The sequence below is a fragment of the Lucilia cuprina genome, chromosome 4 (genome assembly GCF_022045245.1).
Source record: "Lucilia cuprina isolate Lc7/37 chromosome 4, ASM2204524v1, whole genome shotgun sequence".
Lineage (NCBI taxonomy): Eukaryota > Metazoa > Arthropoda > Insecta > Diptera > Calliphoridae > Lucilia > Lucilia cuprina.
The window spans coordinates 4,430,166-4,445,107 of NC_060952.1; the positions used below are offsets into that span (position 1 = coordinate 4,430,166).

Sequence of the window (14,942 nt, forward strand, 5' to 3'; positions counted from 1 at the left end):
AGACCAAAGGTATATCAGGAATTGATAAACAGGATCATATGAGAACAATATGAGTACTAGTTTCTTACAGATATTTAAAAACAAAAAGATCAGATGTACAACTTTTTTATTAAATAAAACTTTTTGGTTTCTTTTAATACTACATTTGATCCTATGATTTCAACGATCGGGGATTTACGTTTATTAAATTCGTAATTTAAAATAAATGAACATTTTTCATTCCACTTATTTATTTTAAAAGTAAAATAATTTACAAAATTTATATTTTATTGAATTTAATTGAAAACTAATCGAAAAACTATTGCTAGACAAATAACATTGTGGAAAACTGTTAAAAATTGAGAAAGTGACGAAAAAACAATGAAAAACTCCTGAGGGGCGTGACAAATTTGTTTGATAAGCAATACATGACTTTATTACCAACAGAAATGTTTTATTAAGTGTCAACTTATTGTTGACAATACAACCTCCTAATCTACCCTGATATTTTCTCTATTTATTATATTCACAATCAACGACAACAGCAGCAAGCAACCACAAAACAAAATTCAACAGCCATCAGAGTTTTTGTGTTGCATGTGCCATTTGCTGCAGCTGTAAACGACTCTTAAATGTTTTCAATATTTATGACAATTTAATGAAGTACATATATTCGCTCGTTTTTGACACTCGATTTTTCTGTTGCACTCCCCGGAGTATTGTCATCTTTACATTATTAACTGTCAACTGATGAGTGTTTATGTGTGTGTTTAACATGAGTAATGAATTTGATTTTGATTGCTGATATATGTATGAATATGCTCGGCATTTTTTTGAAAATAATGATCTTGCAAAAATGTATTGAGTGTCATAATGACAAAAAGCCAAGGGATATGTTAGTGGCATTACTAATTGAAGTTGGATTTTTCCATATTTTTTTGTGGAAACATTTCTAAAGTGGGAATTTAATTAAGATTGACAACAATATCGGGGTTTGATGGAACTAAATAGTTTTGTGATTGAACGTTGTAACTTGGGTAAGATTTAATAGCGTACAAATAAGTGCCTAATTTAGTTTGTTATTAAAACGCGAGCTATTCTCTCATCACTTATTATTAGGCTTAAGTTCACCACTCTATTAAGAGAGAAATATATAGATAACTTCATATCTGTATGATCTCATGTTATAGTTCTTTTTATACGATGAGAATCTTGCCCAGATATTGCTAAAAAACTCTATCGGTCGCACAAAAAAGGATTTAGGATATTCTCTTTACCGGAGAAACTCTTGTTCAAGGTATTTTTTGTACGAAAATAACAGCATTTCATGCTTAAGATCTTTTCTCTTAAAGCTTTCGTTAGCCAACTCTTTTCTATATAGAAGTAACATATCATTAAACCCATTATATTCTATAAAGCACAATGTAGTCCATATGTAAAGACATCATCCTTATAGAAAAAAGGATGTTACGACCTCAAGCTCTTATCCATATTAGCTAAGGCTTTGTCTTTCCAGAAAGAACTCTATTGCTAGAGCTAATGTTGTGGCTTTTATAGAGCCGATCCATCGTTACTTCAAATTCTTCGAAAGGCGAAATCTTTTGTCTACCAAAAAACCCATATTGCTGGATATATTCTCTAGAAATGGAACTAGTTCATTAGCTCGTTGCACTGAGAGAACACAATCGCACAAGTTCCCCTCTATATTAGCTAGTTAAATCTCCACATTTTCGATATACAGAAAAAACTCTAGATCGACATATTGTATACTTAAAAGAAACCCAACGCTATACCATTATCTTCGCTAATCATAGAGAACTCTATCATTCTTTTCTGTATCGATGATCATATCTATCGATAACCCTAAATCTATACAAGAAGATTTCTATCACTGACTGAAGATTCCATCTATGCAAGTTGTAAACGTAAACACCGACCTTGAGGTCTAAATTTTACAAAGGTCTTTTTCATCCACAGGTTAAGAAAGCTTTTCTGACGACTAATCACCGCCTTTTTCTGTATCTGCAAGCTTAAGTACTCGAACTATATAGACTTTGACTATTGATGCTCCGTTGCTTAACACCCGAAATGCAAAAATATCACTGTCGTTTACAACTACCCAGATGGTAAGACTTATGTTGGGTCTGTCGGTAGACCGAAACATGAGTCCATTAAATAAGCCAAAATGGTAGATTTATTATGAAAACAGTAAATCCTGCAACATAGCCGGATATGTAAGGAAAATGCAATACTAGTTTAATAGGGATATGGATATTTAGACCATGTCTAAAACTCTGCTCTGTGAGCTACCGGCACGGGTGTTGCCAGATTATGTGGTTCTTTAGATCATCGCAAGTTTATAGTCCCAACAATAACACATGGTAACATACCCCGGAGGAAGCCCTTTATGCCGTGAGAACTTTATTGTTACTACAAATATTTCTCAATTTATTGAGATATTTATTTAAAACTCTTCTCTGTACAGGGTAAGCCCTACTTATTACATCACTTCACTGAGTCCAAAGACAATCAGTTAATTATTTTCCTTAATAACCAGTTAAACAAACTATGAATTTTTATACTAAGTAAAACAAAAGATTACAATCAAAATTAATTTAAAAATTCTTATATTATTTTAAAAATTATTTATAAAAACTGTTAATTACACCGTGTATTCAAATTGGTCTTGTTCAAATATGATCGTAATGTAACAGAATATGATAAGCAGTTAATAACAACTATTTTAAATACTAAACATGACAATATACTTAAATTAAACAATTTTGTGTTTTTATTGCTTTTTAAAATGGCCCTGGTATTTTTGGATAGACAACAGACAAGTCGCGGGACATATTAGATATTTTTAAACATGAAATTGTCATTATTCTTTAAACACAAATTAACAAATATTTACTGATAACATGTGATTATTATTATATATAAACAAATATTAGTGGCTGTTGCAGTGTTCTAAAACTGAATAAACACAAGGATGCAATAAGTAACAAAATATGTATAGTTGTTTTTTTTTTTTTTGCAGCCAATTATCATGTTAAAAAATGGTTGAAAGTTTACAATATTACAAATACACCATTTTCAAAAGAATTTTTTGAAAGAAGAATTGCTTACGAAGTATTTCAAAGCAAAATAACTTTTCTTTCACTTCTTTTGGAAACGGTGTTTAACCCCAACTGAATAATATAGATAGTTAATTTTAATTATAAAGTCAATATTTGTTTATGTGTTTGGCAAATTCATGTCAAAAACAACAACAACAACAGACAAATAATAGTACAACTAATACGAGTAATTATACTTACAACATAAACATTGCATTGTACAATTTGACAATGCAACGGGTAAACAACAATTAAAAATTGTTCAAAATTATAAGTATTTTAGAAATACAGGCAAAACCAGCTAGAAACTAGCTAAAAGAGTGGAATAAATTAATGGCTAAACCGCCATCTTGTCGAAGAAAAATATACAAAAAAAAACGGACACAAATAAATAACAACTCTACAACTAATTTACAAAGTTTAACATGGAAAATCAACTAACGAACGAACGAATGTTGTTAAATGGTTACAAATGAAATCATGAAAACATAAAAAAAGAAAACTTCACATAATAAATATTCGTACTAAATAATTTAGACACAGAAAAACTATTAATCGATTCCGGTTTAGCTGTTTTTTTGTTTCAACTTCTTTTGTCTTTTTGCTGTTGATGTGTCAGACAGGAATCAGTATTTAACCATCGTGCCATTACATAATTTTAATATAAGCCAACTCGTATATGTTTATATGTATATGTTGGTATTTAGCCTAAAAAAGATGGAGAAGGAATTGAAAACCTTAAACTGTAAGAGAAGACGGAAAAGAGGTGTGTTGTGTGTCAGTTAGTTGGAAAATTAAAATGATATTTGCATGTTATGCATGCATACACTTTGCACACTTGCTATTTATTTACATATTTATTTGTTGTTGTTTTTTTTTCAAGAAAAAGTAAAAAAATAAGAAACTTACAAATGATATCTTTAAATATGTTAAATTTCAAAAACGTGGCATGTAACGAAAGAAAATGGGGGGCTTGTTGTTATTGTAACATGATGAATATTCTTTATCTATAAGGAACAGTATTACTATAGGCCTATCAAAACATATCTTCTTTTAACAAAGAATAGGTTATCATTAGCTAGATATCTTATCTTTATAGATCGCATTTTATCACTTTGAAACAGGCTCAAGATCTGGCAATATACTGTAATAACTGATAACATTGCTATATAAAGGTATTTTTTATAATTATGGAAGTCTATCAATATCTTAAAATCTTTCCTTAACAAAACGTATACCTTCATCAGCTCTAAATTTACTCTGTATGAATCGTATTATTTATACAGCGAGAACCCTATCATATCTATAGTAGGTAGGTATATTCTGCCTGACAATTGGATCTCCGCTCCGGAACCACCCGATTCTAAATCGACCAAAGATTGTCAATTCAGCAACAGCTGTATCAACCTGGAAGAACATCCAGTTGCAGCCAAACTGTTACAACAACCTCAACTGCCTCTATCGTTATCTCAAAATATATATTTCGTTATCGAGGAAATTCTAGTGATAATTCAAAACATTTCTAACTCCAACTTTCAAAATCTTCTCTCTACAGATACTATGTATATTGCCAGCTCAATGCCCCTTCTATATGTAAAAGGAAAGTTGATTCCAGTAGGTTAGTTTTTACTAATATAAAACATTTCCAAATATATTTCAGCTTTCTCTAATAGTTTTTCTCAAATTTTACATGAAAATTATATTAGAAATTCGCAAGTTCGGAGATCATGTGTGAAGATACTCTGCCAAAAGTGCAAACAATAGGCCCGATTGTAGGATTATTTCATCGGATCCTATGTAACATATATACATACATTATCCTTTTAAACTAACTAACAAACCATGTAGGAATAAGTATACAGCTTCCTCGAAATATTTGCGTTTATAGAGTATTATTACTACAAAATCTTCCCCAATCTCCAACTCCCAAACTGCCCAATTAAGAGTGATAGATTTATAAGTTGACCTAAATATTCCTCACACAAAGCGAACACTATCACTAATTCTAGAATCGAGATCTACTTCATTCAGATTTTCCATTAACACAGAGAACTTTAAAGCTTACTCATGATCCTCTCTTAGTCGCTAGCTCAAAATTTTCTCCAGAAAATAAATATATGAAGCTCCCCTATAAAATTCCTAAAAGACGTCGCTGTTTTGTGTTTATAAAATGCGATGTGTATGCAGAGGGATAAAAAGAAACCGCCTTTGTTTTTGCTACGAAGACAAGCAGGACCTGATAATACACAACAAAAACAACAAAAGGGTGTTGTTGTATGTTAATGTTAATATTATGTGTGCTTAAAGAAATAACTACAATAACAACAAACACAACAAGCAAATTCATATTGCTTTCAAATTGTATTAACATGAAAAACGACTTGTGAACGCTTGACTTCAAAAAGATTATTTAAACAAATGTGATTTACTGCAATCAATTTTAAAACTTTGCAAACATGCTCGTACAACAAACCAGCAACAACAATAATAAAATTCCTCCCAAAATAAAACAAAAAATACTCTTGATATATACACAAAGTAAACACTGTTAATAGATTTGGGGGGTTGAAGGCAAAAAGAGGGACAATTGCTATATGAGAGTACATATTTAAGAGAGGATAGATAAAATGAGTAGAGTGGAGGCATTTGTATAACGACACCTTTTTTGAATTAAACACTTTTGCAAATTGCTGCAGTCAGCAAATACATCAAGACACAAATAGCCGACAAAGAAGTACAACAAAAACAACACAACTAGACATCGTTACTAGTGACAATTGAACCAGCGCCAACTTATTTCTTTCTACACACTCACCGCTACAAAAAGGAATCGCGTACAACTCAACGACAGGGATGGCATATTAGACTTTTATTATTTTCAACGAATGAAAGAGATGAACAGAGAGATGGAAAAATCTTTGGGGGGCAAAGCGCTGACGACAAGCAAAAGTCAAAGAAGCATATAAGCGACGGCGGCACAATTACGACAATTAACGTAAGCAACCAAGTGGAACAGAATAGAATTTAATATATTACACATGTAAAGACAAACCAACAACAACAACAAACCAAGACCCAGAATTTAACAATATGATGAGGGCAACAGGAAGAAGGGAAATAATGCTGCAACACAGAAAAAAATGAGATGCCAACAAAAGAATATGAAAAGTAACACACACAGAAAATAAACGTCAAATTGCTAAAATTGATGACGTTTTTGATGACAGCTTTAACCAACAACATAAAATATACACCAACAAACTAACGAACGAACACTCACACTAAACACAGCGGAAACACCAACAAAAGAGGAAGTGAGTAAAAGGGAAAGAATGGTAAAAACATGAAAACACTTTTGCTTCACATTGATTGGCTGTTTGCTACAGTTTACTCACTCTTATACATGGAAAAACTCGTTATTGCTAATTGTCTCTCTCTCTCTCTTTCATACAGTTTATTAGTAAGGCGTTGCCATATTAATTCCAATTAGACTTGTTTTCTTATTTATTTCTTCCGATAAAGTAAAGTGACGTCACTACTTTTCAGAGAGTAAAATTTTAGTTCGTTTGTGTTAATAAAGATTATGGAGAGAGTACAACACACAAAATTCTATACATTCATTTAATTCGAGAGTAAAAACTCGTTTTGTTTGTTGTTGCTGCTGTAAATGCATGCAAACAGCAAATTGTTAAAGGAACAGTGTTACCAGTTGTTTAGCATTTCTCGTTTACATTTACAGTTGCTCGCTCTCTCTCGCATGATACACGGGCGCCACGAGCCATTTTTTGCGTGTTTTTGTTTGTACGTTTTGTAGCTTAAAGTGCGGATACGTTTTGCCGACGCAATTTTAATAAAAAAAGAAAAAGTTTTCTATCAAAATTAAGTGTAATAAGTGCAGATTAAATAAAATGCACTTTATCAATAAATAATCTTTAATATATTGTTTAAAACTTAAAAATTGTGAAATGTGTTTACTTAAAAAACAAATTTAAAGGTTAAGAAATAAATAAAAAACAAAAACTAAATCCATGACCATGTTACGTTCCAGTAGTCCTGCCATGTCTGAAATATCTGTGGGTTCTCCCAGCCCGCCACCGCCATTACACTCGGCCACAGCATCTACAAATGGTTTTCATGTTCTCAACATAAAAAGACTTAGACCCAGCGTGGAAATAATACCACCACCAACTGTACAATTTCCCCCACCCATGGCATTGCCTCAACGTAGAAAATCGAGTGCGGAGCGTGTTAAAAGTTTTTCTATAGCTGATATACTGGGGAAAAAGGAAAATGAAGATAAAGCTCCTTTGGAAGTAAAACCCATCAAAAGATCAGGAACGCCACCATCAAAACCTTTAGCTCTTGCCAGCATTCCGGTAACGCATCATATGCCTCCCCATATATTGGCAGAACGTTTACCACCAGCTCCTCTTGCCGCTCCAGCACCTTTGCTAATGTTAGACCTACCGGGACTACACAAAGTAATACCCACAGCATGGGAGCCAACACCAGTCAGCAATCCCAATAACACTTCTCCTCCTACCTTGCCCATACACCATTTCTTTCCACCGGCCTTATTGCACTATGAACAACGTTTGGCTTGGGACTATCAGCGCCAATTGCAAGAACATTTCCAAGCACAGGCTCAGCTTTTACGACAAATGAGTATGGATCCTAATATTATACCTTCAGAAGATGGTTCAGAACGTTCTCGTTCTAGTTCGGCTGGTAGTCAGTGTTATTCGCCTGAGGTAAATGTTGCCGAAGATGACGATGATGATGACGTTGGGGAAGAGGGTGAGGAAGAATCTGTGAGAAATTCTAGTAGTAATGAGGAACGTTTACCCGCCAATAGGGATAAAAGTGATACAAATGCAAAAAAATCAGATGATAAATTGAAGAAAAATTCAAATGATACTCCATTGGATGCTTTGTTTCAGCTATCAACCAAAAATTTTGATGAAGATCAAGGTAAGTTGGAATTCAGTTTAGTTAATAACTTTATTTCCTTCGCGTTACTAGAAGTGTACAATCATAATATATGGAACTTAACTTCTTTAAACTGTTATACAACTGTTATACAAACACTCCAGAGATTATATCGCTCTTCTCGGTTCCTATTTACACATAACCTTGCTTCTATGCTATAGTTTGATTATAAAAATAATTATTTAAGATATCAGTGTACTTTTTAAATTCATGGTCCTTAAGGTTTAGGCACACTTATGATAATAAGAGTTCTTTTTCGAAATCTAATAATTTCATTTAAAGATCGAGGTCGGAAAGTTTTTATTTTATGGCTCCAGAAATCATTTCTTTAAATACAATGAGCGTTTACTAACCTATATATTTTTTAGAACTCTTCCAGTAACTTTGATTTTCAGAGATTTTATTCCAGAATATACCAGGAATAGATCACTTCTTTCCGCTTTTATAGAAGAGCATATTGCATGGATATGATATCAGTTAAATTTAAGTTGGAAACATGTAACAAAATGTTAAAATATGAAGTTAGGTTATTTACTAAGACCACAGGAGTCATCAAAGAATGATAGAAGCTGCCTTCAGATTGTTGCAAAAAATCTATCGATTGAGTAGTTTTAATAGGAAGAATCGAGAAATTTCTACTTAATCAATCCCATTATAAATACGATTAAGTACTTTGATTTAATCCTGGAATTAAAGAGATCTCCAGATTAATACGTACTTGTTCAAGAATTTTTTCCTAATTTAAGAATGAATCCATTCTAAATGTTAAAATCATACTATGTATTTCGTTATTCCAAACAGTCAAGCGCATGATTGGCCATATACGAACTTTATATGACAAGCGTTCACCAAATATTTAACAATTGGTTTTAAGTTTTTTTATCTATTATTAAATTAATTACAAAATTACATGTTTATTTTAAATAAATAATGATTAAAATTTCTTAACATTTGCGGTAAATTTATTTTAATAAAGTAAATCTTTTAAAGATTTTTTCAATTAAATAGAAAATTATAAACAATTATTAGATTAGAATTTATAAATGTACAACAATTTTATTAATATACTTAATTAATTCAATAATACTATTTTATTACTACATATTAACAGTAGATATTTGTTGTTGTTTGTTTTTTGAAACGTGTGGTAAATTGTTGTTAAAGCCAGAGATGGATAGTTGAGTTTTTTGTTATAAGTAATTTTGTTAGTTAACGATGAATTTCGAGAGGCAAAACATTACACTGTTATAACAGGTACTTTGGGAATGAGGACAGATTTTATTTCTTATACCTTATACAAGAGTTAACTATTACTATAGCATGTCCTTGATTAAGAACTAAATAACCCATAAGTGTATAGACTAGTTGGAATTTTGTGAGTTGAATCATATTGCGAGTCATAGGTTCGATTCCCACAACAACTGTTGTCTGTTCTACTATAACTTCAGTAGTAAGTTGGATTAATAAGAAATTATATCCATTATACCCATGTCTGGCTCATGCTGTTTAAGAACTAGAAAAAATGAATCGAGTGTAAAGAGGAACAAGCAGTTTGGGTTCATTCAAACATTTAAGCTTTTATGTCTAGTGCAAACTAATGTGCGTTATTATCCATTCATACTTAAAAGTCTTATAAATTTATTAATGAATGTTTGAATGTATGTTTTATATCTAATGATTTACTTTATTTCATTTTACTTTCATTGAGAGACGCGATCGTTCTGTAAAACGATATGTCGGTGAATTTACTTTGATCAATTGTTAATTAACCACAAAACAAGTTGCAAATTAGACTTACACTCTTTCTTATACTTAATATATCTACAGAGTATTACTATTGTTGTTGTTGTTGTTAGAAAATGTTTATTGGTAATATTATTGTTAATAGTATTATTTGTTGTTTAGTTAGTGTTATTGTTATAGCTGTTGGTTTTTTTTCATTATAATGGCCAAAGTATGAAAAAGATAAACATTGCCCAACAAAACAACAGCAGGAATAGCAGCAACAAATCCAACAACAAATGTTTTTAATCATGTTGCATGTTAAAGTTTAAGCGTCTACACCAAAACAAGCAAACTAAACATTGCAACGAGCAATCAACAACATTTTTTTCCCAAATCAATTTTTAAACTTTTTTCTCATACTCGTCGCTGGAAAGTGGTAAAAGAAATTCTATTAAAGAAAGACGTTGTAAACGAAGGAAATCACCATTAACCATGAAATATGAATTGTAATTTCAATGGGTTTGGTTGGTTATTTCTTTTGTAAATAATTATCGTTTTTTTATTATTTTAAAGTGATTTTTAGTTAACAATTGAGAAATTAATTGCAAGTTATTAAAAAATGAGGCCAAACACGTTTTAATAGTTATTTATTGGTAAAGATGGAGAGAGTGTTCGATAATCGATAAATTGTATGGAAGAGTAGAGAAGATCAAAAAAAGAATATAGAATAAGATCAAAAGTGGCAAGTAAGTAACAAGATCTCGGCAATTATGCATAAAACATAAACTATTCCATTTCTGAGACTTTTAAAACAACTTAAGGAAACTTTAGATGAACTACACTAGAGCAATGAGAATATCAAGAAAGAGAGGCTACAGGCCTCTCTATTTAATGGATCTGTTAACATAATTAAAAAAATGTCTTCTCAGTAGATCAGTGACAGAAACAAGACCAAGAGAAATGAATGAAAAAGGTTTTTGTATAATGGTCACTTCAACTATCGATAGTTTCCTCTTCTATGTTCTGAAATAATCATTAGAAGTTGTTGCTTAAAAAATTGGTAAGAGAGTAAGAATTCCAATTACAATTTCAATCATATTCCAAAGTTCATATATAAAACTTTATGAATCCTTAGACTTTCGTAACAATTGACGCTTCTCATAAACGACACTTAAGCAAAGAGAGAGAATTAAGATCTGATTAAAATCAGGAAAGGTGTCGATCGGTTTATGTAAAGTATCAATAGAAATTGAGCTCCGTTCTTAAGAGTCATAGTCAGTACTTTTACACGAACGTCTGAACCTTCAATGATCCATGCTCATCCGTTTCTTTGCCTTAATATATAAATTGGGATATTGGGCAAAATAGTTTTGATGTTCTCATATGCAGATCTTTTGCGGACTTATCATGTTTTTAAAGATGTTTGATCTTTCCGATTGTTATATGGAATAGATGATTTGAAAAAAGTTATTCCATTTTCTTCAAATATCAGAACTTTGAAATATTACAACATTGATTTTCGTCTATATAATTCCCACATAATTATCTCAAAAACGTAAGACTACAGTTATGCAATATATATATTCCGTTTTGAAATTGTTTTTCTTTATTGTGATCGTATTTTTAAGAATTTGCAACACTTCAAAACAAACTATTAAGGTTTGCAATGTAAAAGAGAAAATTAAGCGTGGCGCTAAATAAAATCATTAAATCTTGTAGCTGTTTACTACTGGTCAACACGTATCTTTGGAATTGTATTAAGGCAACAATAATAATAAAAAAACATTCCATGGTAATTGTGCTCATTTCTATACAGAAAACAAAAAAAAATATGATAGTTGTGGTCAAAACAACAACTGACAATACAAAACTGATGACCATAATCAGCTAAATAAAATCCAGTAGCAGTTTCAACAACTCATCTAACACAAGAAAAACATCATTATTAAATACTGATTACCGATTACTCACAGACTACTGAACTGATTAAGCAGTATTAACATACACAGACGGACGGACGGACACATACAATAACAATTTGTAACAATTGTTGAATGTTTTTGGTTTGCTTGCAAACACACACACACACACACACATTACATTTGAAGTTATTGTTGCAACCTTGAAGGATTTCTTTTCAGTTTAATACCGAATTACACGTACGTGCTTTGTACAAATTCAATTTATTCCTCATCGTCATCATCATCGTCAATCGACACAATAACTTTTAAGCTTTGCCAGCAAAAATAAATCTTTTAAAACTCCCGTCATCTCTGCAACAAGTTAAATGGAAACGTCCCAGAAGATGTGAAAATTATACTTGTAGAAGAAACCAGTAGCCAACTACTAAATAACTAAGTAGGTAAGAAGAGTTAAGTTTAGAATCAAAAAAAAGAGTGTGTGATTTTGGCCAACAAACATTCGAGTTCAAGAAGGTCTACAATACAACAAATGCAAAATGCTTAACAAGATATAGAGCTCATTATATGAAAACAGTGAAGAAAACTAAGAAAAAGATGAAGCCGAATCAGAAAAAGTAGTAAATTGAAACTCAAGCAGTGGACTTAATCATCACGCAGTCACAGTCACAGTCACACACAGTTTGTAATCAGAGACTCAATCATTATCGTCGTCGTCATCCTCATCAGTCGACATAATCGTCATATTTTGCCAGTGATTGTTGGCTTAGTTTAAGCTCACGTTTTTCTCTGTTGCTACTGATGTTTTTTTCTTTTTGTTCAAAACTGTTTTCCCCATTTGAATATTCAGTTATCTGTTTATATACGAGGATCGCAATTTAGTTTCAAATTCAATATAATTTTAATAATTTTATTAATCCCACATCTTTATTCCACCCTCGTATATATGATTATGTAGTTCAAGTTGGACAAAAAACACCATCGTTCATTGGATCATTCATTCTTATTCATCCAACCAATTTCTGGGGTGATCATGTCACAATTTTCATTGTAACTAACATACTACTTACAAGTACGAATACACGATCGTATGCAAAACAATTGAGAAATTGTTTTTTTTTTTTCTGCAGACAGTCGGTCAATCAGTCAGTTCAGTTCATGTGTTTTTGTTTTTTTTTTTTTTCCTTTTACTCCATCAACATCATAAACAGATTGCGTTTTGTATTAAAAAGATGTCTTTCGCATCTTTTTTAATATGAATATTATAATAATCCATCTGACTGATCTGTCTGTCCATTCAGCCATCCATCAGTTAGTTGAACTGACCTTACTACTACTTCTTTTACGCTTTAAGCAGAAACTCATCAGCAAATGCTAGCGAGTATGAGCTTAAAATAAAGCAAAAAATATTGTATGAAATTACGTGCTATATGACAACGATTGATCAATGTGTTTTTGTTTTATAAGTATTTTATTCAGATTTTTTTTTCGTTATAAACAATGATGATCGTCATCATAATAATTGTTTGACATTAAAAAAAAAGAAAGCTACTTCTTTATTTATGCTAGAAAAGAGTGAAAATCGCACAAACGTATGACTTTTAAATATTAAAACTGGACTAGACTTTGTGGCAACAAATGATGACTTGTATTTTATTCAAAACTGTTTGAGGGAAATTTTACATTTTGCTTGAAGGAGTTAAGAGGCAAAGTAATATATTATTTGTCACATAATTACATTTACTTAGAAAAAATCACTAAAAGAAACATTTTCTTTCAAATAGAAAGTTTTAAAAATTTTAAATTTTTTTAATTAATTATATAGAATTTATGAAATTTTCTTTAAAACATATAATTATTAATTTTTAACCCGGAGGACAAAGTATCTTTTTTTAAAGCATCTGAGCAGCGCTAAAATCCTTTTTGCCATCGTCTGATGAAATGTTTACCATAATATTTTTCGGAATTAATAATTGAAAGATATTTTTTAAATTTCAAAAGCGGAAAAATGTTCATTAAAATAAATCTATATTTTTTAAAAACTATCTCAATGTTTTTTTGAACGTATTAACAGTTTTAATGAGAAACAGTTTTAATGAGAATTTCCCTGTCATATTAGTATTTTTTAGGACAGTTATAGTTATTTAATCAAAACTTAGTAGAACCGTACATTGAGGGAAAAATCATCCAAATTGACATCAAAGTGTTTCAAATTTTTCAATAACATCCGTTGTCAAAGTATTGTCAAAGTATGTTGTAAAAATTTCAACAATTTGTTGTCAAAATCACAACAATGCATTGCCGAAATGACACAAAGTTTAATCAATATGACAATGATGCGTTGTAACTATTACAACGATGATTGTCAAAATGATAACTCGGTGCTATTTACTATTAACAACGGATTGTATCAATTTCGGTACTTTTCTACCAGTTTCTTTCACCTTTATCATATCAGCTAGATCCTCCCCTTCATGTTTTAACAGACGGACATATCTCGTTAGAATTAATAAGGCTCAAAATACACATTTTTACTCTAGAACAAAACACTCCGATGTTGCTCAGATGTCGAGTATTAGTCTTCTACCAGATTTTAAACATATCTTTAATTTTTAGCAAGTAGTCTTTTCTTATCCCATTCCAGCGGAAACGTTTCGTTATTAATCCAATTTTCAAATATGTAATAAAAATATGCATATTTAACTAAAGGTAGCAGCTACCACATGCAGTTGTGTTGCAAATATAATTTTAACTGCGCTACGAATTAGTCGGAGCAAATTTTTTAACAGACAATAAAAAATGAGTGCTGCCCCATAATTAATGCATATTTTTGTCAACAATTTTATAAGGCCCAACAACCAACACTATGGTTGTCATGTAAAGTTAAGTATCATAATATAACTGACAATTACGAGGGATAATTCTAAAGGAAGGTGAATAGAAAAGAGAAAAAAAAAACAAAACTACTTACTTAACTAACTATTTTAAGGCAACTGTAGTAAGTACTTACAAAACTCCCTATTTGTGAGTGTGGTAAGATCTTGCTTCAAATATCATCCCCTTGCTCAAATAATGACTTAAAATGCTATTTGTGTAAGAAGATTTTAACATTTTAAACCCTTGGTCAATGTAAGTTTTTGTTGAGAGTACACGGAGGAAAAAATAAATATGCACTGGTACCAAATTGACAAAAGTGTTTACCACGTTTGTT

At 31.1% G+C, this 14,942-nt stretch overlaps 1 protein-coding gene across 3 annotated transcripts in view; it reads left to right on the forward strand.

The window, feature by feature from the left end:
• Positions 1 to 5,926: 5,926 nt before the first annotated feature.
• The window catches only part of LOC111690915 (homeobox protein GBX-2), a 60,472-nt gene continuing 51,456 nt past the window's right edge, over positions 5,927 to 14,942 (forward strand). The window contains exon 1 of one of the 3 annotated variants that reach the window (XM_046950215.1): positions 5,927 to 8,069. In XM_046950215.1, coding sequence (XP_046806171.1) covers positions 7,127 to 8,069 — 943 coding nt within the window. In that variant the 5' untranslated portion in view covers positions 5,927 to 7,126. The remainder of the gene's footprint in view (positions 8,070 to 14,942) is intronic. The other 2 variants (XM_023453523.2, XM_046950214.1) reach the window with 2 other exon arrangements.